The sequence below is a fragment of the Rhinolophus hipposideros genome, assembly GCF_964194185.1.
Source record: "Rhinolophus hipposideros genome assembly, chromosome: 3".
Classification (NCBI taxonomy): Eukaryota; Metazoa; Chordata; class Mammalia; order Chiroptera; family Rhinolophidae; genus Rhinolophus; species Rhinolophus hipposideros.
Window position 1 is genome coordinate 27,512,543 of NC_138049.1, and position 25,026 is coordinate 27,537,568.

Here is a 25,026-nt window from a genome sequence, read left to right on the forward strand (position 1 = left end):
AGATGTACATAAAAAGGACAAGGAGGGAGAGGTGAGAGAGGAAAGGAATATATATAAGTAACACATAAAGAACTATTACTAAATAAATAGGGGGAAAAAACAAAAAGACTAGAAGAAATCTTTTCTGAGTAGAACTCAACTAGTTGCAGAAAAGCTTAGAAGAAACAATCACCCAGATTTATCCTTGAGAAAGTTTCACATTGAAGGAGGGGAAGAAGAAAGAGCTGGAAGGAGAGAGAAAAAAGAATGAAAGTCATATATGTAGTAATCAGGCAGAAAAGGATAGTTAAAAACAAAGCAAGATGCAGGGAAGAGTTAATGTGCAAATTTAAACAATGTCCCCTCTTTATGCTTCCCTAGCCAATAGAATTTCGAGAAGACTGGTTTCAGGAAAGTGTGTCTATGAAAGTACTACTAATCAAAACTAGGATTGGAGAAACAAGAAAAAAAAGCAAAGTTCCTATCTTTTTGTCTGCAAAAGGTCAAACAATAGTAGGTATGGAGAGAGGCCAAATTTTCCGTTTGTCCGAGTTTCATTATATGCTAAAGAGAGGATTGACGTACAGGGAGAGGGGTGAATAGTGGTTAGAAAAAGGCTCTGGCTCATGCCCAATATTAACCACCACAGACAGAACCACACACAATACAGAGCCCAAAGGCAGTATCTGGGACCTTTGACAGCTATTGGGAACACCACACCTCAACTGTTCATGGGAGGTGCCCTCTGGGAAATTGTGTGAAGCAGCTTTCTGGTTAAGCCATCGCTCCTCCTTCTTGTGGCACCCAACAGTCTCTCCTGAGCTTTTGTACCAGGCACCGTGTGCTCCCCCACCCCCATACAGACACTCCCAATCTAAAGCAGAGACAGACATAGCTCAGTAAATCCAGGGTGCTATAAGGCATGGATACAAAGAGAGAAGTGAGATTAATGCTAACCAAAGAGAGGGAGTCTGGAACGGTTTTATAAAGGGGTATTTGAGCTGGATCTTCAAAGATAGAGTCGGTTTCCCTAGACTGAAGTACGGTAAGGACATGCCGTGAAGGGGAACAGCATGAAGAGCAGCACAAGTCTGGGGAAGTGAACAGCATTTTCCAGAAACAGCAGGTAGTCTGGATGTGCTGAAGAATTGGTACCTAGAGACTGTAGTGGGACCTGAAAAATCTGCTCCCCTGAAAAGGGACTATTAAACTCTGAGTCTGATTGATTAGAGAACATGTCTGTGCACTGAGCTGCATTTAATAAAATATAAATATACAAGTGACAATGAAACACTTTAAGGTCTATGCAATGGTTTTCAAGTTAACTAGCTAATAATAGTGCTGGAAGCTTTACAGAAATGCTAACAGTATGCTGTTTAAATGCTAAGCATTTATGTAAAGATAAAGTTCTATATGCTAACCATTACATAATACTAGGTATTAACCTTAGCCCGCTGACACAACTGGGAAGAAGAGGACCAAGGTTTGATATTCTGGAGTGCTGTTATCATTCATTCATTTATTCATTTACCCAACAAACATGTATTGAGTATTTATCTTGTGCCAAAGACTAGAAGTGGGAATACAAATATAAGTGAAACAGAGTTCTTGGCTTTAAGGAACTTTCAGTCTAATAGGGGAAGACAAACAGGTAAATAAATGAATGCTTTAAAATGTGACAGGTGCCCTGAAAACACACATTCTGTGCACAGTGGAAGTACTGAGGGGGTAGGAGTGGAGCAGCAGAATAAGTCAGGGCAGGGTGGTCATCGTAGAGGAGGTGGCTCTTGTGATAACTCTTGAAAGACAGGTTGGTGTTCAGGAAGAAGGGGCAGAGAAAGGGGAGACCACAACTGCAAGGACGTTTGGGGGCCACTGCAAGTTTTTGTTGAGCAACACAAGAAATAGGAGGTCTTCTAAATTTGTGAAGCATTAAGTTGGTCAAGCTGTATAATTACCTGGCAGCCTGCCAAAACCAAACCAAACCTGTGTATGCACGCTTTTCATTCTGTTGTAGGATTTAGTCAGCTAGCAAGTGTTTATTGTGTGTCCTTTATGTACATATGTTATGATGGGCATATGTGAAGAAAGGAAAAAAGAAAGCAGACAGAAACTCAAATATTGTGGAAAAATTGAGTGTTTCTTTGCAGGCCATTTAGTTGTGTGGTTTCATCTGAGTCACCATGAAATGGGCAGACAATGAAGCTATTGTAATATTGGCTGCAGTCTCATGGCCGCTGGGGGCTGTCTGTCCTTTTTGCCCTTGCTGAGGGGCTTGGCATTCTCCTTTGCATAAAGGCTCCTGGTTGCGATCACGTCTTTGATAGGAAGAGTTTTCCTTCATTACCTTATTAAAGAATCATCATTGCTTCAAAAAGAACACGGCTGGTATTCTAGCAAATCAGCGACACAGAGGGCAGGCATGACCCAACATCCTGTGGGGGCCAGTAGCCAATCACCAGACAGTTGCCACTACTGCGATGTCCACAAAAGGATGAGAATTCCCTATGGCCCTTCTGGGGTGTCCCAACACAGGGATGTCAAGGAAGGGTTCCTGTAAAGCAAAGGTCACAAGCAAAATGGCTCGCGAAGTTAAACTTCATCAGGAACGTTAAGGGCAGGCTGTTTGATTTCAGGCTGGGTGTTTTTTGAAAAGGCATTAAATATGATTCCTCACCCTACTCGCTCCTCTAGCACTGACTGTTTCTCATTTGTCCACCCCGCTGCACCAAACTGTCCCATCTGTGTTTAGGCAAACATAAACCCCACCTTCTTGCCAATCCTCTTTCTTCCTGTTCAATGCCAGATTTCTTGGAAAAATGATCTTTACTTTCTGACATCCATAGGATAACATCTTGCTTCTATCATCATCAACCAAAAAGTTGACACAGGAAAAGCTCACTCCTTACATTTCTCTTCATTGTTTTTATGTGGTAAAATAGCACCAGGAAAACTACCTGTGACGAAAGTTGAATGGGAAGAAAACACTTTCCTCTACCCTCAGGGTTCTTTCTGCTGGTCTAATAATCAAATAGACATGAGACAGATTAGCAAGAAAAAAATAACCAAATTTAATTACATACACATATATGGAAACCCCACATACATGAGAGTCAGAGACAGAAAGAAAACTTGAGGTATATATGACATTCTGAGCTTCAGAAGCAATTTCAGGTACAGCACATATTCAGCAATTATTAGTTTGCTCTGCCATATAGGAAGGTAAAAAGTGATTTCTAGTGATAACCCTTATCATGGGCCAAGTCCCTAATTTAAATTCTTCTGGATGGTTAAGCGGGGAGCAGAAGTTTCTCTTAAGCCTGCATGGTCTTGGTTGCCTTTAGGCTCAAAATAATCTGCATACCACTAAGGCATATCTTTGGGTGGCTAGTTCTGAACCCCTACAAAGTCATAAGGTGTCACAGGGCTGCAATCTTGGGAGCATTACAGACTAGCTTTCCCCACTGAATTGGAATTCAGAATCCAGGATGGGCAGCTTGAAGATTGTAATAGAACTTCAATAGTAATAAGTAGCAGTCATGAGATGAGTGGGAAAGCTAGTTTTGGGCAGTACTACTTAAAGCATATAATGGGGGAAAATATATCCCTCAAATAAAATTCAGACAGTGAAGACCTTAGCACAATTCTAAAGCATATAAACCATGTTGGTATGCCCCCGCGTCATGTGGTAATAGGGTCATAAAATATCCTAATACAATTTTTTAAGCTTTTAAATGTAAATTTCCTAGCTAGATTAGATAGATAGATGATAGATAGATAATGTGATATATAATTTAAATTTTTTTAATCTTGTAAAAATTATTTAACCAATTCTTATAGAAATAATTTATTATGTCTCTAAAGAATCATGCTCAGTACTAGCATCTGGGTCTCAAGAGGGATATTGACAAACTGGGATGGTTTCCAGACCCTTTGCATACATCTCAGTCTGTCAATGTCATATGAGCACTGGCTAAAAGAGTTAGGTATATGAAGTTAAATCCAGAAAGCAGAAGAAAAAGCTGAATCCCTCTTCTGTTGGAAGACATTTTCCCCAGACTACAGGAAGCTGGCTTGCCCCACACCTTACCCCCACTTCTCCTTATCCTGTCACCTTGGACTGTCTCTAAAGTAGGTTAATAGAGCACCAAAGGAAGGGACTCTGCTATCTCAAGGGGTCTTTCCTTTTGTAGGGAAGCACAATTTCCCATCTAAAAAAAGAGGAAAACTAGGAAGGGGAAGGAGAAGGACAAAGTGGCAAGGACAATCTTTTGCTACTCTAGTAGTTCTGGCATCTATTCCCCCATGATTCAGTATCCTCACACTGTCCTCTGTCACTCTAAGTCCCCTTCCGGAGTGCCTCACTCACTGTGCCTCTCCAGTGTTTCATTCTCCAAGTCCCTTATGTCTCCAATCGACTATCAGAGATCAATAGCTAAACACACATGATAATCAGCACATCAAGCATAGATAAAATGAAGAGTTATAAGTAGAGATATGAAGCAATATAATATTCTCAGCCAAATGTAAGAATTTGACCCAGTTCTCTTGAGGTAGAGGAATTTGTTGAGGCTTTTAAGATCACACAGGGAAAAAAAAATGGAAATTGAAGACATGAGTGAACCTATAAGAGAGTACTTTCAAGTCATTCTGCATGTAAAAATTAAAACAGTACATAATAAATAATAGATAATAGAGATATCACTAGAATGTTAATTTTATTGAGGTGGAAGCACCACATCTGTTTTGTTTCATTGCTATATATGTACCCCACGTGTCTAGAAAATGCCTGCTGTGCAATGGTGCAAATATTTATTTGTTTTCCTGATTAGCTGAATGAATTGATGATATAACTTCAATTTAATGATTTGTGTTTGCAATGCTCATAAAGTACTTTATTTCATTTTATTATGGATTAGTGAATTTCTATTTGCTCCTCCATCTAAATAGCCAGTCCTTTTTAAATTTATTTTTGGAGTCTCCCACTTTCCCACATCCCATCAGATTCCTGGAGATGTAAAATACCTTGGATATTTGTGGTGAGAAGAGGTGTAGATCACCTTTATTTGACCTGCTCCTTTCACCAGAGCTAAATAACATTTTTTAACCACACCCTCGATCTCCCACATTGGTGGGGTTAAATAAGCCTTAGCTCAGCTTGTGATCATTGTGTGCCCAAGCACATGTTTCTAGTGCTTTTTACACACATCTCAGTTCTGCTTCTTCTCCGTCTCCTTTGTTGATTGCCTCCTCTTCTAAATGTTGGCATTCCCTAGGTCCCAGTTCCAGCCCTGCTTCTCCTTTCCCTCTATTCTGCCCCCCAAGTGATCTCATCCATTTCCATGGCTTTAAATACCAAATACATGCTCCTGAATCCCAAATACATATCTCCAGCCTTGACTTACCTCTTAATTTTCAAATCTGTATACTCAACTCCCTACTTGACATGCTTATCTTAATGTCTTATATGTAAAAACAAACAAAACATTTTAGAAAGTCTAAGATGGAACTTCTGGTTTCCACTGCTCCTTTTACTCCCATTTATAGCCAGTTCTCTTCCCAGTCTTCCCAGGGTCAGTGTATCACCCAATCAACTGCTCCCACCATGGAGCCATCTTGGGTTCTGACCCACTTCCTTATGCTCCAATTTCAATTCATGAACAAGTGTAGTTATTCGAACTAACTTTTGAATCTATGAGTCTTTAGTTCCACTACTCACACCCAAGTCTAAGCTACCATCATCTTGTGTTGAGACTAAGGCAACACACTGCTCCCTGGTACTCATCTTGCCTCTTGACTCATCTACACACAGCAGCAAGAAATTCAGAGTGTAAACACCACCTTGCCAGTCAGTGGGCATTGACCTCATTATACTTGGAATACAATAAAAAGTTGCCCCTGTGACCTTCCAGGCCCTGGATGAAGTGTCCCCTTTGTATTTACCCACGTTCACGGATGCCCTCTCCCACCTACCTCCCCAAGCTCCTGCTGTGCCCCACACATGATGTACTGGCTGCCTAACAGGCCTTAGAGCATGATGACGGCTTTCCTGTCCTCAGGCTTTGTTCACTCACTGCTGTTTCCTGCCCCAGCAATGGTCTCCTTTCAGCTACTTTTGGTTTGGTTTGGTTTCAGTTTTGACAAGTTACAAACATATAACAAACACTTGTGTACCTACCACTGAAAATTAGTAACTGTTATCATTTTGCCATTTTCCCTCAGAGTTTAACATTATAATGATAGAACAACATAAAGTCCCTTTTGCTCTTCTTTCCCCATGTGCCATCCCTTCCTCCTTACTCAGAGCCAGTAATGGATATTGCTGATTTCCTCCCCTGCATCCATATCTCCCTTCTTTCTGACACAGCTCTAACTTTGTTAAGGCCCTCACACCCCCTCCACTCCGCACCACGCCCTCCTGCGCTTCAGCAAAAGCCACCTGTGGCCCAGTTGTGGCCAAGGAGACAGACATGAGGAAGGCTTCCTGGAGGCTGGGCTTCGTTTTCCCCAGGGTACCCAATGGGAACCCAGTAGCATTTCTTGAGGCTCCTACCTGCTCTATCCTACTCTCCAGGGTTTGCCTTAGGGAACTGGGTGGGGACCAGAGGAGTGGGTTCTCTGAATTTCTGATCCAATGCCAACGCAGGAACTGAAGTGTGTTCTTGTTTGTTCAGTCTTCATTTCATCATCTGTCATCTGCTTATCTTGCATAGCTATCTGCTGGATACTTACAACAACAACACAAACAGAAGGACACAACTTCCTAAATGTCTCCGACCCTCTCCTCCCAAAAATAAAAGAAAAAGGATTTTTCCATTTATATTTCACCTTTTTTTGTTTGTTTTTTGGTTAGCATATTATTTTATTATACTTATCTGTGTGTTTATACTCAGTGCTATGAAAAACTCACTTACAGAAGGTTAAGTCTCCACTCAGACATAAAATGTTTAAAAGAACAACTCAAAACTGACATGTCTGTTTCTACCCTCTGCTTGTAGGTTGCGGCATGTTTACTCTCCTGTCATCTGTCACAGCTGCTGTCAGTGGCCTGCTGGTGGGTTATGAACTTGGGATCATCTCCGGTGCTGTTCTTCAGATAAGAACCTTATTAGCCCTGACCTGCCATGAGCAGGAAATGTTTGTGAGCTCTCTCCTCATTGGGGCCTTACTCACCTCTCTCACCGGAGGGGTCCTAATTGACAGGTATGGAAGAAGAGCTGCAATCATGCTGTCTTCCTGCCTCCTTGGACTTGGAAGCCTTGTGTTGATACTCAGTTTATCTTACACAGTTCTTATCATGGGACGCATTGCTGTAGGGGTGTCCATTTCACTCTCTTCAATTGCCACCTGTGTTTACATTGCGGAGATTGCCCCACAACACAGAAGAGGTCTTCTTGTGTCACTGAATGAGTTGATGATTGTCATTGGCATTCTTTTTGCCTACATTTCAAATTACGCATTTGCTAATGTTTCCCATGGCTGGAAGTACATGTTCGGCCTTGTTATTCCTTTGGGAGTTTTGCAAGCCATTGCAATGTACTTTCTTCCCCCAAGTCCCCGTTTTCTGGTGATGAAAGGACAGGAGGAAGCTGCTAGCAAGGTTCTGGAAAGGTTGCGACCCAGCTCAGCTACAACAGATGAACTCACTGTGATCAAATCTTCCCTAAAAGATGAATATCAGTATAGTTTCTGGGATCTGTTTCGTTCGAAGGACAACATGAGGACCAGAATAATGATAGGCCTAACGTTGGTGTTTTTTGTACAAATCACTGGCCAGCCAAACATATTATTCTATGCATCAACTGTTTTGAAATCTGTTGGCTTCCACAGCAATGAGGCAGCTAGCCTCGCCTCCACAGGGGTCGGGGTCGTCAAGGTCATCAGCACCATCCCAGCCACTCTTCTCGTAGACCATGTCGGGAGCAAAACCTTCCTCTGTGTCGGCTCCTCCGTGATGGCAGCCTCATTGGTGACCATGGGCATCGTCAATCTCAATGTCCACATGAATGTCACCAACATCTGCAGAAGCCATAGTCCTATCAACCAGTCCTTGGATGAGTCTGTGTTTTATGGACCAAGAAACCTCTCAGCCAGTAACAACACTTTTAGAGAGCCCTTTAAGGGGATCACATCCCACAGCAGAAGCTCACTAATGCCCACGAGAAATGATGTGGATAAGAGAGGAGAGACGACCTTGGCATCGTTACCAAATGCTGGACTGAGCCAAACTGAATACCAGATAGTCACAGACCCTGCAGAAGTGCCACCTTTTTTGAAATGGCTATCCTTAGCCAGCTTGCTTGTTTATGTTGCTGCTTTTTCAGTTGGTCTTGGACCGAGTAAGTATTTTTATTCCTTCCCTCTCACCCCTTATAAATATTAATGTATTGCTTTTGACCAGTGAGAGTATCCCACAGCTATAATATATCTTGTATATAGAACTACTAGGAGCAGGGCAGGGAAATATTGGCCACTTGATGTTTCTACTGATGCAGAAATGATGCTTGGCTTATATCTGCTTTGTGAAATGTGCAGGGCTAGTATTCACCCGAAGGGTAAGTTTGCCATTATCTATCACATGAGGAGACTTTAACACCAATTGCTTGGGGATGAACTCGACCTTGGAAGATATTTACTGCCTAAAAGAATATATTGCTTTATGAAAGCAAAGTTTAGTGGGATGATATGTTTTTACATATCATCTGTTCTTCATAGGTGAAAGGACAAAAAAAATCAAGATTTTCTTAGAGATGCAATAGTGGATACATTCCAGTAATAATAAAGAAGGAAAATATGAGTTGAGAAGGAGAATGCATTTTTTAAAGTATATTTTAATCACTAGAGTAACCTCCCAGGGTGCTTTACTCTCGTCTATTAAACAGGAGAGTGGGAGTCAAGTTACTCCCTTTGAACACAGAACGAACAATTTACAGGGAGAAAGATACAAGGGTGTTTTATTTTATATGTCTATCCAATGGCAAAGTTTAAACACTTCTCTGGAACAAACTCTCTAGAGTTTCCTAGAATAGGTTGTTTTTAGCCTCATATCAAAAGTTTAAACCTCTTTGTAGGGAAATTGTGAAGGGTCTTTTGTACATTTCACTAGAAAATAAAGTGCTTAAAAATCCAGGATAGTCTCTTTCTACCCTACCAACCTAAATTTCCACCCTTCACCTCTCTCTCTCTCTCTCTCTCTCTCGCTCTCTCTCTCTCTCTCTCTCTCACACACACACACACACACACACACACACACACAGGGTTAGCATTAAAGCTTTCGTTGACAAGGATCAAGGACCAAACAAACTTGCTCAAATAAAGGGACATGTTGGAGGTTAGGAATAATAAAAAGACATGGGCTGTGTTGAATAAGAAAGAGGAACCAATGTAGGTTTCTGGTGCCAGGAACTGGACAATGTTTCTGGAAAGAAAGTTATTTGAGGGCTGAGTTAATGATCCACTGTTAATTCATTAACTATTCATTCAAGTGATATGCATGGAGTGACTAATTTTTTAATAATGAAGAACTATGCTAAATGCTAGGGAAACAGTAATGAACACGACAGATAATGTCCCTGTCTTCAAAGAGATTATAGTTGAATGTACTGAGCTATACTCCTGTGTTTTCTTTCTGGTCAGCAACCAGCAGGTTTGGCTTGCTCAATCTGAGTTAATTAATAATCGAACTCGCACATGACTGATATGGTCTTTCCTCTAACTCTTCTTCCTCATCTTTCAGTCTACTCCCACTTCTAAGTGAGATCAGTCGCTAGATATAATTCATTGAAATTCCAGAGTGAGAGTAGGAATCTGATTGATTCTGTTTTTCGTTGTGCTAAGTTGTAGGTGGTTGTTGTAGTCTAATCAGTAGTGGCAAGATTGGGCCACATGGTCCAAAACATGGATGACCAGAAGCTGGCCCTACCTCTGGCACTCTGAGTAGACAGATTTCCCCATAAGGGATTTCCCCAGGGGCAGATAGAGTAAACACTACAATACTATCAGCCTCAGATCTGTCTGACTTCTTCCTGAACCTTGACCCTGCTTTTTAAGACTTAACAATGATATTAATAAATACCATTAATGAACATTTTTTTGGAAACGGGTTTTTACCATTATTTCAGGATTCAATTATCTTGGGTGTGTACCTGTCTTAGTAGTTTCTGACTGCTACAACAAATTACCAAAGACGGGGTGGTTTAGACAACAAACATTTACTTCTGACAGTCTGGAGGCTAGAAACTCCAAGATCAAGAGACTTGCAGATTCTGCTTCTTGGTTTGTAGATGGCCACCTTCTTGCTGTGTCCTCCCATGGCAGAGGGGAAGAAAGAGAGAGGGAGTGAGGGGAGGAGAGAGAGAAAGAGAAAGAGAGAGAGGAGACTAACTGGTTCCTTTTTGTCTCTTCCTATAAGAGCACTAATTCCATTCATGGGGGCTTCACTCTAATGACCTAATTACCCCGCAAAGAACCCATCTCCAAATACCATTACCATGAGGATTAAGATTTCAACATATAGGGAAACACAAACATGCAGTCCATATAATAGTTATGTGGTTACTCAGATATATAAATCTAATGAAATCTGAGCAAGCATCTTATATTTTTATTTTCAGAAACTCAAAACTTTATCAGAAGGGCAAGATATGAGTGTTATCTTGTAACTAGGCATAACTTTGTGAACTTTTTTTATGTCAATAGGTACAAGATTTTGCTCTTTTGGTAAACTTCAGGTGGTATTGTTCCACATATTTCCTTTGCCAGCATCTTTTTTTCTGCATATTCATAAAACTAAAAATATCTCCTTTTTACATCAATTACTTGATCTAATCATTTGAAATGTCAAGAATCAATTAAGAATCTAAGAAAAGGTTAGCAAAAAGAAAAGGATACCTTCTTTGGTTTAACTTACAGAAACTTTCAGGTTGGCAGAGATTATGACATACCACATATTATGAGAGCCATTGATGTTAAGTTTCCAGAACCAACCTATTCATGGTAAGAATCTTCCCTAGCTAATGCTACCCGTCTCTCTTTAATTTTGGGGTAACTTTGAAAAATGTAGCAAATCCTCAGTTACTAATATGTCATTTGATGTATTATTGTATTGTATTAGAGCAAGAGTTCCCCTTTTCAGGAAACACAATCTGATTTTGGAAAAAAATTATTGGAGGCTGTTTATTTACCTTTTTCCATGACTTAGACAGTATTCTATATGAATTCTTTTAAAATATAATTTAAGCTTTAAATTCAACTAATATACACTTATTATGTCAAATACTGTTCTAGGAAGTTTTTACATACTTTGGAGGTCTACATTTTACCTTGACAACAAGCCTGTGAAGAAAGGGTATTCAGCAAATTTTACAAATGATGACATTGGGTCTCAGAAGTTAAGTGGCTTGCTCAAAAAATGAAAACATACTGTCTTCTGAAATTCAGTGTTAATCCCCAGCCCAAGACAAGAACAGGCAGTCTTGCGCTGGTTTTGATAGTAAATGTTAATTATTTTTAGCTCAGTCCTCTCCAGGAAAATACATTAGAAGTAAGGACGAATGAAAACAGGGCATCATGATGCTATTAAACAGGCCACACTGCATTTTATTCAAGATAGAAACAGTCTCTCTTTTCCCGAAGTTCAGTGAGGTTGAGTAAGCATGTACTTTTTATAAGGCTGAGCCACAGGATAAAACAGGAGAAGGATAATGATGAGAATACAGGAGTCTTTGATATGCATGTACTTGAATAACTGAACTTAATTAAGGTAACGTTTAATATGTATATTGGTTAACATTCAAGTTCTGCTGTAAAAAAGACCCAAATAACTGTGGCTTAAGCAAGATAGAGGAGTTTCTTTCTTTCTCACTTAACAACTGAAGCTGGGTAGTTCTAGGTGCTGTGGCGGCTCCCGGGATCAGCCCCCTAAAGCCTATAGTTAGTGTTCCTAGATGTCATTGTAGCCAGTGCTTTAATATTCATTTTCAGTCTATCCTGATGGCTACTTAAAAATATGAAAATGCATTTTAAAATTTCATCACCCTTTTCTGAGAGCTCATGGTCCCTTGAGAATCAGTGAAATGCACAGTCAATTAAAGGGAGGCTGGGTATACAAAGGCCTAGATAATAAGACAGTATGAGCTATTCTATCAGGAAGCAAAACCACTGTGTGTGATATGGGGTAAGGAATTACCTACAGGGATTAGACCTAACACAGTTGTGCTGAGAAAGCAAAAGTGTGGAAGGGGACGAGTAGAAGAAAAGGAAAGTCACTACCCAGGGCCATGAAAGGAAGCTGGTGAAGAACCCTGAGGAAGGCTGTTGCCTCAGCCTGGCTGCAGCCTGAAGTCTCTGCAGGTCAGCAGGGCAAGCCCGAGGTAAAGCTGCACTCACCTCAAGGGAACAAAGACAATGGACCCTGCTAGGACAAAGTGGAACCCCTGAGAATGAACTAGAGCCCACATCTGTCTCTCACTGCATAGACTTGAATGATGACACAGGCTACCTGCAGAAAAACTGGGATTCTTCTCCATAGAGCCCTTCCAATGTGCCTGGCCAAGTGGTTGGAGAAGCTGAAGCAGGAGATCTGGTGTCACTAGCTGTTCCTGTACACCTATAAGGAGATCCAGCAGGTCACAACAATGTGCACAAGCTGCAGGGATATCTAGGTCCCTCCATCAACCCCCCAAGCACAGGGCTTAGGTGTCACTTTAGCCTTCCAAGTCGCATGCAAATTTGTCTTCCTGCCCACCCTAACCCAGAACTACACATGAAAGGGAATTCTGGGAAACGTAGTTCCACCTTAGCTAAATTAACACAGTGCAAAACCGCCAGAGTAATTAACTCTAGAGTAAGAAAAAATAAATGTGAATACGGAAAGAAATATTTGAAAAGGTCAAAGGCCCTGTATTCTGTCTTCAAATGCTGTAATAGACATTTATTTTTTTTTCATGAAAACATTAATTGTGAAAATATATGACAAACTCCCATTCCATCTCCGTTAAAAAAGAGGTGAGGTCATTTTATTAATGTGTCTTGGCTTTTGATTCTTTAGTTATAAAATCGGAAAACACTCTTTTGCTAGTGCATTATGAAAGATTTCATATTTATTTTCTCAGGAACGTTAATTATCTCCTTTGAGCTGATGACTCTCACTTATCTCCAGTTCAGTCGTCTCACATGACTTCCAGTTTCTTTTTTCCCAATGAGTACTAAACTTTTCCACTTGATGCTTCACTGTCAGCCAAACATAAGAAGCCCAATGTTGAATTCGTAACCCCTCACACCAGGGGAACTTCCCTTTCTTTTTCTTGGGCAGTTACTGTGCTAGTCTCTCAGGTTTGATGCTCTGAGGCCTTTTCCCAATCCAGTCAATGATTTTGATTTTCCCTCACCAATAGGCCCTGAGTTTATCTCTTCCTTCCCATTTCTGCCATCCTAGCCTAGCCCTTATGGTCTCATTCTTAGCTTGCAAGGAGACCCTTCCTGTAGTTCTAGGCCTTCTCAGCCCATCCATCCTCTGTACCAGTGTTCCTTAAATACCATTTTCCACATGTCACCAATGCTCACACACCTTCCATGGAGTCCTACTTTCTACCACATCAGAGAAGTCAAATGCCTTGAAAGGTGAAAAGGAGATTAGAAATGATCTAGTCCAACATTTTCTTGTCATAGAAACAAGCTCCAGGAGATTGAGATCACACAGATTTAAAACCAGAACCCTAGGCATCTAATTCCACCTAATTCCATGCTTTTTCTACGACTATATCACCCATGTTTGAGGGAAAAATTGTGTGATTTTCAAGACTCTCTATCATTGCACCCAGCTCTCTCAAGGCATTTGAACAACTCTAGGAGGCACCATTTACACTGTACTCCATGGAGTTGTGCTCCAGGGCCACCATTCATACAGAAGTACTTGTAAACTCCATATAGACTATAAAGTGAATGATGACTCCTGGCTTTGTGTAATGAGGCACCACTTACTTTACTTCTCTGGGTTTCTTTATGCCTCACTGCTCTATGCCCAAGTCAAGAGACACAAAGCTCTTATTGTGGCTTCTTTTCCTTCCCCCTTTACTCTACCCAAATCCTTCCTATCTTTAAGCTCAATGAAATTCTTCTCTCCTCTATGCATTCACTCCATGTCTTAGAGGTCTTTATTTGTATGAACTACCAGTTATTTCTAACGTAGAATAGTTCAGTTCTGGGCTACAATAAGCCTGAATTTAAAATCAGAACACTTCGGTTCTAATCCATATTGGCTGTGTGATCTTTAAATCATTAATTTTCTATGAAGCTGCTTCTGATCTATGAATTGGGCATAATCATACCTGTCTTATCTCACAGAGTACAGGTAAACATCATATGAGCTGAAGTATGTGTGTTTTGGATGATCTAGGGTATGACGTATCAATGGAAGTTACAGTATGGTAACACAGCTTAGTCCTTACTGAGACAGCATATTGCTTCTGGACATGTGTTTTGGTTTATTGGCCAGAATACGGTTAGAATGGAAGAATGAGCTTAGATTATAAGCTCTTTAAGGAAAGAAATGACATTGCATTTTTTTTCTTCTCTCCCTTTAAGTGAGCACTGCATAAGTCTGCTTGAAAACCATGCAGGCATACATTTGTGTTTCTAAGGAGGGAAGTGGGGGAAGACTTTTAAAACAAGATGCAGATATAGAAAAAAACAACCCTCAAATCATGCATCTTTACATGTGTCAAGCTATCTAGGGGGCAAGCTAAGTACCACGTGAGTTTGAAATGCCAGACTGTCAAAGAAACTTCTCTTCCTACCAGGTACCATCATGAGTTTCTTTCAGAATATTCCATCACATGGGCATGAGTTCTAAAACGCATTCTGTTTTTTCTCATAAGGAAAGATGCAGGAGAGTTAGTAGTGCTTGGAAATGACTAACGGGAGGCATTTAGGGCTTTTTTTTTTTGTCAAGTCAAAGACATTTGAGAATTTTGGACACATAGTACCTTAAAGTAGTCCCAGATTTTTTAGACACCTCTGCTTTTTGCTACAATGTAGAGAAGAAACTCCCCTTGAGAATTTCTTAGACAAAAAGCAATACTAGTGAGATAGAGGATCTTAGAGTTGAAGGAGGTTTGGGTGTATGAAAGGGGAAAAAAAACAACCTCTTCATCTTGTGGTTTCTACAACAGCAAACTGCAAATTCCAAGGACTGAATGGGTATTCACACCTGAGGCTGGGGGCATGCAGCCTCACACACAGAATCCTGAATTAGCCACTGTAAGCAGAACAAGCCCTCATTTCCCCTCTGTGGTTTGGGGCTGTTGGTTCTCCTTGAGCTTTTAGAAGGGATCTGAATAATCGTCCTTTTTATTTTTCTTGCTAAGAGTCGGTCATTTATGTCCATATTCATTTTGTAGTTTATTTTTCACCTTTAAAAAAAACATGCCATAGGAATTCCAATTTAATCACCAAAATTGTATTCTAGAGCATTGGTGTGAACTGCATGAACCAGCTGGAGTTTAAAGATGATTTTAATTAAGAGCAAGGTTTTCATACCAGATCTTGAATGCATTCTAAAACTTATTAACCTAATATGATTATTGCTCAAGTATTTCATTTAGAGAGTTGATCACTTGTAATAAAGCAAATCCTTTCTGTAAACAGAGGCTTAAAGGGAAAAGTATTTGTTGTTCTAAACTAAAATTGAAAGCAAGATTATACCATGTTTATTAAACCTTCTTAAACATGGTTTGGCTTAGAACAACATCCCTTAATTGTATTAAATCCCAGCATAATTTTTTCTGTCAAAAAGTGTTTCTATTTTTAGGTTACAGTGTATGTCTTACGTCATTTTGCTTTCTGGTCCTCTGCTTCCCTAACTTTAAAATAATAGAGTTGTCCTAGAATCTGGAATTCAGGAGGGGGGATGAATCTGGTATTGCATTTTATGCATTTAAAATATTATTCTAAGAAGGAATCCAAAAGTTTCAGCAACCGGCTGAAGGGGTTCATGGCTCAAAGAGGTAAAGAACCTCTGCCCTCCATTTCTCTATAATATGAAAACTTTTCCGTCAGATAAAATCAGGATATATACTCTACCACTTTTATTGGAGACTGTTATTAAACAGTCTGTTTTCCATACCTTGTTTCTCTTTAAATATGTTCAAAATCTTCACCTTACTCTCCATTGTATTTCTGGGATGGTCCTGATCATTGTTTTAGCTGCTTTTAATGACTGAATATTTTTATCATGGCTGAAGCTTCTGGGGAGAACTGAAGAGTCTTGACATTGTGAGGACTTAGAGCCACATGAAGATTTCTACTCTTGCTTCAAAAGTAAAGCAGAGATGAGCCCAAACCCAAGGCAGAAAATGATTATCTCATGAGTTCATTTGAGGTGATACTTGCATAGAAACCCTTTCTTAAATAGGCACTGTCACGCAAAAAATATGTGTGGCTGTTCTGTTCACAATAATTATCAGGGCTTTTTTAAATTTCCAAATTCCTGTGTTTGTAAATTAATTGGCCTCTTCTTCCATCTCATGATTAATATATTTTCATTATGAGCAAATGAAAGGAATTTGTCCAAGTTTGCATGTTAAGTTCAGTAATTGGGCTGTGACTGCCATCCTTTTACTACCTTTGTATTCATACATTGGAGCAGAACCTTACACTGAAGACTAAAGGACAAGTGACACAAAGTCACCCTTCCTCCCCCAATCTCTTCTACCAAATAGGCAGGAGTTCCAGCAAGAAAGCATCTTGGAGTGACCAAGAAGAGAAGAGAGAGGGGAAAAGCCCTCTTGATTCACTCTCTTATCCAACACATGTGTATTTCTCACCCATGATGTACTGGGCATGGTGCCAGGTGCTGATGATTTAGAGATGGCTAAGTGAGATCCACTCCCTGCCCTCATGGAGCTAGTGTGGGGATGGTCAATAAGCAAGAACATGAACACATGCATAATACAACTTCAGGAAAAGAGAAGTGTTAAAATTCAGTGATAGAGAAAAATGAAGGCTAAATGAAAAAGCATGCTTGGAGGAGGATTATTTTGGGTTGGGTGGTGACAGAAGGCCTTTTTGAGGTGGTGACATTTGGGCCAAGGCTCGTATGAAGAAAACAATGTGAAGATCTAGGAGGAGAGTTTTAAGCAGGGAGAATGACAGATCAAATGGACTTGAGGGGGACACGAGCTTAAAGGTTTAGGAAAACAGCAAGAAAGCCTATTGAGGCTGTACAACATAATGTTTGAATTTGGATGAGGCTTTGACATCAGACTGCCTGACCATGAGCCCCAGCTTCACAATACAGGACTTTGGGCAAGTCAATTCATCTCTGAAGGCATCAGTTTCCTTATCTAGAAAGTGGGGCAATACTGTGTATCTCATAGTGTGATTGTGGGGTTGAGTGAAGCAAGTTGTATAAAGTGTACCTAGTTTAGTGTCTGATATGCAGCATGGACTCAACACACTCAGTTATTAGTGCTATTAAACATCTGATTATGGTCTAGACATGAGAAGAATAATTCTGATAATGGTAGCATTGACCTCAGCAGCCATTTGCTTAAGTCATGTCATGATACACAGGAAGTGCTCTACAGTCTTATATTGAATTGTGAAGCTATAGTCTTCCTCACCTCCCTTCTAGAAACCACTCCAGTTGGGTCAAGACTGAAAAAAACAGATTTGTGTCAAAGTATGGTTCAATTTTGGATTACCTATAGTCAAGAGAGCTTCCTAGAAAACCAGACAGGTTGTACAGAAAATCTCGAGGCTTTGGTGAAAGGTGAAAGATGTGATGTAAGCTGAGAAACATACAAATGTCCACTATTCTAAGTTGGTGCAACTAATTTAGATTATATGTCCTGTATGCACACAAAAGGTTTTGTTTGCTCTTTCTTCAAGCCTAACCTTAGGCCTGCCCCACAATAGGGACTCAATAAATATTTGTTAGATAAGTCAAAAACATCTCAAAAACCAAAAAGAGATGTTTCTAGCATTCTCTCAGCTTCTGTGATTAAATGGGAAGTCTCTCTCTAGTCTAGTGTTGACACTCAGATTCTCCTCTGGTATGAATCTGAGTCAATATCTAGAGAATGAGAGATGAATGTGGTTTGGGTAGAATCCCATGCACATCTGACCAAAAATTATATCTGAATAAAGCTACTCAATTGAGAATGCAGGGCCATCTCCAAGTCAATTGATGACTAAAAACGTTCATGTTTGAAATATATTAAGATTAAGGGTATTTAAAAAATTATAGTATTAGACAAAATATTTATTTCCAAATTTCTATTGTTTTCTCCAAATGTGAGACCCAGCCCTTCCCCTGAAAAGAAAAAAATAAATAAATAAGATTGAGGTTAGCCACATCATGGGATAGTTATTCCTATTTTGGTTTAGTAATTGAATGTTTTTAATTTTGACTCTTTACCAAAAATAGTTCAAGGTAATTCTTTTATGGTTTTCCTAAGAGAAATATGTGAAAATCTGAACCTGGAATTTGGGGGTTATTTTTGCTTGCTTAATTAGCGTTAGAGCTTATAGAAATATTTCAGTGGATTATCTCAGGCTTAAGAATCACATTAAATCCCTCAGAGATGAATAGGCAGTCCAAAGTTAATAATAATAATAATGATAATAATAATAATAATAATAATAAAAGACCTTTTGTAGAAAAATTATACCATAGCTACAAGTAATCAAACATTCAAGAATTGCAAACTGGCCATTTTAGCCTACTTGCAAGCTACCAAGTTACTCTATCATAGTTTCATGCATGTTGGCAAAAGACACAAGAAACCTAACCTAGTCAGAGACAAAGGAATGTTTGTTACTCCTAGCAATAATAATGGTCAGAATATCAGCATTTGAACCAGTTGCCCAAACCCTAATACTCACAGGGCAACATGAAGAGGGTCAGATGATACCTACACACGTGATGGGTTACTTTAGAGAAGAGGAACCCCAAGCTTAGGGAACCTAAATCTTTTATAATAGACAGTAAGCCAGCCTGATTTCTTCCCTGCAGGGAGACTTTATCATTAAGTTACTGGGTAGTAAACACACTTTTGCTCAAGATGAGACACTATCTCTATCTTCCAAGGAAGTTTGTATAAATTTCATGAATATTTCATGTCAATCCTTTCTGGCCTGCAAACTTTCTGTTGAGAAATCATCTGACAATCTTATGGAAGCTCCCTCATAAGTGTTGCCTTTCTCATGCTGCTTTTAGATTTCTCTCTTTGTCTTTAACTTTTGCCATTTTAGTTATAAAATGTGTTTTGGTGTGGGACTGTTTGGGTTCATCTTTTTTGGGACTCTGCACTCTCTGGACTTGTATGTCTATTTCCTTTACCAGGTTAGGTAAGTTTTCAGTCATTATTTCTTCAAATAAGTTCTCAATCTCTTGCTTTTTTTCTTCTCCTTTGGGTACCCCTATGATGTGAATGTTGTTATACCTGATGTTGTCACAGAGGTCTCTTAAACTATTCTCATTGCTGTTCCGATTAGGTGTTTTCTGCTACCTTTTCTTCCAAATTGCTGATTTGATCCTTTGCTTCATTTAATCTGCTGGTGATTCCTTCTAGTGTATTCTTCATTTCAGTTATTTTATTTTTCACTTCTGCTTTTTTCATGGTTTCTTTGTCTGTCTTTATGCTTACAATCTCCTTGTTGAAGTTCTCACTAAGATCCTAGGGCATCCTTATAATCATTGTTTTGAACTCTGTCTCTGGTAAGTTGCTTGCCTCCATTTTATTTAGATTTTTTTCTGGATTTTTCTCCTGTTCTTTCATTTGAAACATATTTCATTGTTTCCTCGTTTTAGTTGTCTCTCTCTGTTTCTTTCTATGTATTAGGTAGATCTGCTGTCTACTCATCTTAGCTGGGTAGCCTTATGTAGTAGGTGCCTTGTGGAACCCTAGCACAGTCTGCCTGGTCACCTGCCGGGTGCTCCAGGAGTGTTCCTTATGTGGGTTGTGTGTGCCCTCCTGTTATAGTTAAGCCTTGATTGCTATTGTCACATCAGTAGGTGGGATTGACCCTCAGGCTAATTGGCTGTAGGGTTTGACCATATCCACACCTCACAGGTTGCTATGCAGGGGGCATACTCCACTGAATGGGATTTGCCCCAGAGGCCTCTTGTGCCTGTTGAGATCACCCTTTGTGTGCACCACTTGTGGGGCTAATTGGGCCGTGCTATGCTGTGGTCTGAAGCCATCTTCCAAATATATTGGTTTTGGAGCCTCTTAGGAGGGGCTCCAGTGCAGGCCCAGGTCACCTACTGCCTGTGACCAGCCAGGGACTACCTGGTAAGAGCTACAGAGTGCTCCACGGTTGTTCACTGCCTGTGCTAACCGTAGAGGTGCGTGGGAGAGGTCACACTGTGAACTGACTATGGCTACCACCAGTACTAGGCCTGGGATAGCTCTGCAAAAAGCCAGGACACTCTGAGGCCTGCTGCCACCTGCTGGCTCACTTAAGGTTCAGCCACCGATAAAACCTCATGTGGTATGCAAGTTGGCTAAGGCAGGGAGTCACTACAGTGGGAAGAGTTGTGGTCACCAGATTAATGTAGATTCTGATTTGGTGCCAGTGCTGAGCCTGGAGCTACTCAGCAAAAGTCTCAGAGCACACCTCGCTAGGCCAGTCGTTGCCTGCCTGGGGCCCACAGAGTCCCAATTGCTTTCCAAGAAAGAATACAATGTGGGCGGGGCTGGCGTCTCACTGAGAAAGTGCCTCTGGCTTTGGGGGAGTTGGGTTGGGGTGGGTGGTCCTAGTGGAACTCACCAGACCAATTCAGATTCAGATTTAGTCATGTGGGAGAAACCCAACACAGAAAAGATGGTGCCCATCTGGTGTAAAGTATTTCTTTTAAAAGGCAAGGAGTGAAGAAAACTCAGAGAGATAGAGAGAAGGGATAAAACAAAAACTAAAAATAAATTAAAGCTTCCACATCATTGTTGATGTTGGAGATGGTGGCCTATGGTGAACTATGTTTTTTTAAAGAACGTAATTTTCCCACTTAGGGAACTTATGAGGCCAGAATTTAAACATCTGGTTGGAAGGAAACGGACATATTCCCTTTCAAATCCACATTTTAAGTAGTTGTTTGCAATGAGAGAGCTAGGTGTGCTGCATACTGCTTGCAAAGACAATAAAGGCCATAAGATTTGGCTTCACTCCTACGAAGTACAGGACACTAGCTTCTTGGCAAATCAAGTTGTTGAAAACTCTGCAGGCTGAGTGTAAAAGTTCCTCCAAAGTTGCTAGGAGTTTTGTTAAGAGTTTTAAGACCTCCATGAGTCTTTCAAACCTGGGGCTAGCATGCCAGGGGATTCAGGAAGAGCTCAAACCAAATGGAAAGTGTGCCTAGAGAGCTGCAGGGTTTAAATCTGAAAGCATAGGGAGTGAAATGACACCCTCAGTGGAAAAAACTGAGGCAATGGCAAAAATATGGAGGAGGGAGGAGATAAACATGGCAGCTCACATGTGGTAGGGCTTAGTCATTTCCATTGACTGTCCCGATTAATCTAAGTCCATGTCTTCTACTGCTCCCAGAGACACTTCAATGTATTTGTCCTTCATGGTCTTTTTAGGATACTCTGTGCAGCTGTAAGCACTATCTGCCCATTTCATCTGGATCAGGCAAGTTCTGACCGGCAGCCCTGGTGATTTAAAGTCATATGAAATATGACTTCCAATATCTGTGGACGTTTACCTTCCAGCAAATCCAAAATTCCCTCAATCCCTGAAGCATAGAGAAGACCTTAAAGATGTGGGCAGATGCTGACATTTACAGAGGCACGTATTGCTGAGGTAGTCCTGGGATGATAGGGTTAAAGGTAGCATAATAGAGGACAGGAGAATTGCTTCAGGGCATGCTAAACTGCAATGGCTGCACTCACTGTGGTTCACTATGTCTCTGAATACTCTGTGGATTCCTCACAAGCAAATAGCACAAAGCATCTCCTGTAGGTCTATCATCAGAGTAGGACAATCAGAGAGAGCCACTTCTTTACTATGGCACGTGACAGTAACATGATTTTCCTTGGGTGAGAATTCAGGCCATCTTATTAGAAAAAACATCAGTGATTTTAAGAAAACCTACACCTGTCATTATAAATATCAACATAATAAATCCTCAGGTGATGGTTTATACATCTGTGCTCCTTATGAACTAAAACAGAGCTTCTCCAGTCCTTCTGCTTTAGGCATTCACAGCCCATTTCCAGGGCACATGGAGGCCTGTAAGATTCTGGCACTATCTTTCTCCTAAGTCAGCCATGGAAAGACTCGTACCTTTTCAGTCAGGTCTATCTTGCTGCAAGAGTCATTTTGACTTTTTGTTTCACTCTCTGGATCTGAAAACCTGTGATTTTATGTTTCTGAAATCATTGTTAAAATAATATTCTCCTTATTTGTGACTTGACAGGCTCCATAGTAGGAGGTTGAGCTGTCCTCGTTGAAACACCTGTCAATTGTTGCAACGTCCAGTTCATCTACTAGATAAACCAAAGTGACAATTCTTGACTTCTTTCCACTAGATCAAAAAAAGTAGAAGCTTTCAGCAATGAAACATTATCTTTTGAAGTGTCAGGTGCAAGGTTTGCCTGACAAGTTTCCATCAGACACTGAGGAAGTATCTCTTTCAGTATTCAGTTCATTGCTCACTGACTGGCTGAACTGCCCAAGAACTTAAGCTCAGCTGCTGCATTGAATGCATGCCTAGGACAGGTTTTCAGTGTGCATCTTTGGTGCTTTTAGGCAAACCCTGGACAGCTCAGACTGAGCACTGAGTGCTTTGTGCAGCTGTCCTATCTTCTTGTTGGCGAGACCCATCACTTTCTATAAAGAGCAGGATCGACTCATTCTCATCTGTGTCCAACATGGCTCTGATGACCCCAGCAATGACTTTCCTAAAACCCCACCAAATAATTCCAAAGGCTGTCGTGATGAAAGGTGGGGAGGGGAAGAAGGGTGTTTCAGAGGCGGTGAGGTGGGGATGAAAATAGATGAAGGAAACCTGTGCTAATTCTTTTAGTAAAAGAAAATGGAAGAGTGTCCCTTCCCCCAGCTCCTCTCACAGTTGCTAAAGCCAAAGGCCACATAAGGGACCCTCCGCTCCACTCCCACCCACGTTAAATATTCATGGCAGGAAGGTACATAGGGGGATTGGTCTGTGGCACAGATTGTTTAGCTTCAAGGATTTACATAATTTTATGTTGTATTTGCCCAAGAACAGGTCATTACAAAGGCTTCACAGAATTATACAGTTATCATTCTATTCAGAGCCGGCTCCCCAGTCTTGCAAAGCTCAAGACAAGGTTATCTGAGCATTTCACTGGTTGTCAAGGATAGAATCTGCAAGAATCTAGTGAAGGTTTTTGTGGGGAAGGGAGTGAAGGGGAAAAATATAGACTTTTATTTTTGAATTCCCTGATGATTAGAACAATAGTAATAATCATGTTCCTTCTGTTATAATTACCTTCCAGGCCCTAAAGGTAACACTATATAGATTCACTTGGAGAAGATAACCAAGAAAAAAAATGTGTTTCCAGCCCTCTCCTATAATTTAATTTATTTTTCTTACTTTCAAACAGCAAAGTTACAATCAGATGTTTTCTCGTGTCCCAAGAGGCATTGGTAAAGTAGAGGCCCAGATGAATGCTCAGTTCTGGCACAGGTGGTCCAAGTGGTTGCTGGGTAGTGGGGCCCTCCCTGGCTTCTTGCTTCTTCCTCCCACCACCTCCTCTGGGTTAGGATGATGCAGCTGGTCTGCATTTAAATGCTGCCTTTTTAACACAAGGTTACTCTGTCAGCAGAACTAGTGCTGGGGCAGTTCCTAAGTCCTTCTTTCCTCAGAGTCGAAGGTGCTTGTGCTCCACATTTAATTATTGATTAACAAACGTTTATTCAGCCACCACCAAGAGAGCACCGTGATTAAAAAGCATGATTTCTGAGCCCTGTAAACTTGACAAATTATGAAGTCCTTGAAGCCTTACTTTCCTCTTCTATAAAAGAGGGAGTAATCGTTCCTGTCTTGTAAGATATTGTGAAGATCAAATGAGATAAGGTTTGTAAAGTGCTCAGTCCATTGTAAGAACTCACAGCTGTTTTATTAGGTAAACTCAGTTTGATAGGCTGTGAGCAGGAGACAAATTAATTTACTCCTCTACTGCCCTTTCTTATCCCATCAGGCAGCTCCTATAAGGTTCCCTGTCACTCTCAGTTAATAGAAAGTCCTCTGATCAGTTTTCATGCCAAGAGGAGTCTCTTTTAGGAAATTCAAATGTTTAGTTGGGCACAATATTCAAATCTTGGAGCTCTATTTAATTTAGAGCATCTCTCCATCCAGCTTGGAAGCCCAAGTAGGAGAACTGAGAACAGCTGCCTCCTTCCTCCCACTCGCCCTCCCTAGCTTTATTTCCTTCCCACTCGGTAGCTGTGATGTTGGGCTTCTCCAAGGTCAGGGCCAAAGGAGATTACACGAAAAGGCCCAGAGGCAGAGCAGCGGACTGAGCCTGAGCTTCTGTGCCCCAACCACTGCTCCTCACATTGGCATTTGTCAGGCCTGGGTCCCATACCAGCACTCTAAGTTCCTCTCCCAATGCCTGGGGACTATGGTCAAGCTCCCTGTGCTTCTCCTGAGCCCTGTCTCAGTTGGCTGCAGGTAAGAGAAAAGCACATGGCCCTGCTCTCCAACCACACATCGTGCAGGACAGACAAGGGCTGGCCCTTCAGTTTCAATGGCTTTTTGATAATTTTGCTGTTCCCTGCCTCGTCTGCCTTTTCTTCCAGTGCCCTGGCTGCTGCTTAGTGAGATTTTCCCCGGTGGAATCAGAGGACGAGCCATGGCTTTAACTTCGAGCATGAACTGGGGCATTAACCTTCTCATGTCTTTGACATTTTTGACCGTGACTGGTAAGGACACATCCTGTTCCTCTAGTGTGTTTGTGCTCTTGGGACAAATGTTAAGGAAGTACACTCACCTAGAAAACATTCTGGTGTGGACATTTTCAAACACATTCGAAAGTAAAGAGAACGGCAAGGAACTGATGA

General features: G+C 40.8%; 1 protein-coding gene across 1 annotated transcript in view; it reads left to right on the forward strand.

Annotated features, from left to right (window-relative positions):
• Positions 1-25,026, forward strand: part of SLC2A12 (solute carrier family 2 member 12) — a 51,981-nt gene that overhangs the window by 11,899 nt on the left and 15,056 nt on the right. Inside the window, exons 2-3 of the mRNA XM_081036940.1 lie at positions 6,978-8,318; positions 24,766-24,888. Coding sequence (XP_080893066.1) covers positions 6,978-8,318; positions 24,766-24,888 — 1,464 coding nt within the window. The remainder of the gene's footprint in view (positions 1-6,977; positions 8,319-24,765; positions 24,889-25,026) is intronic.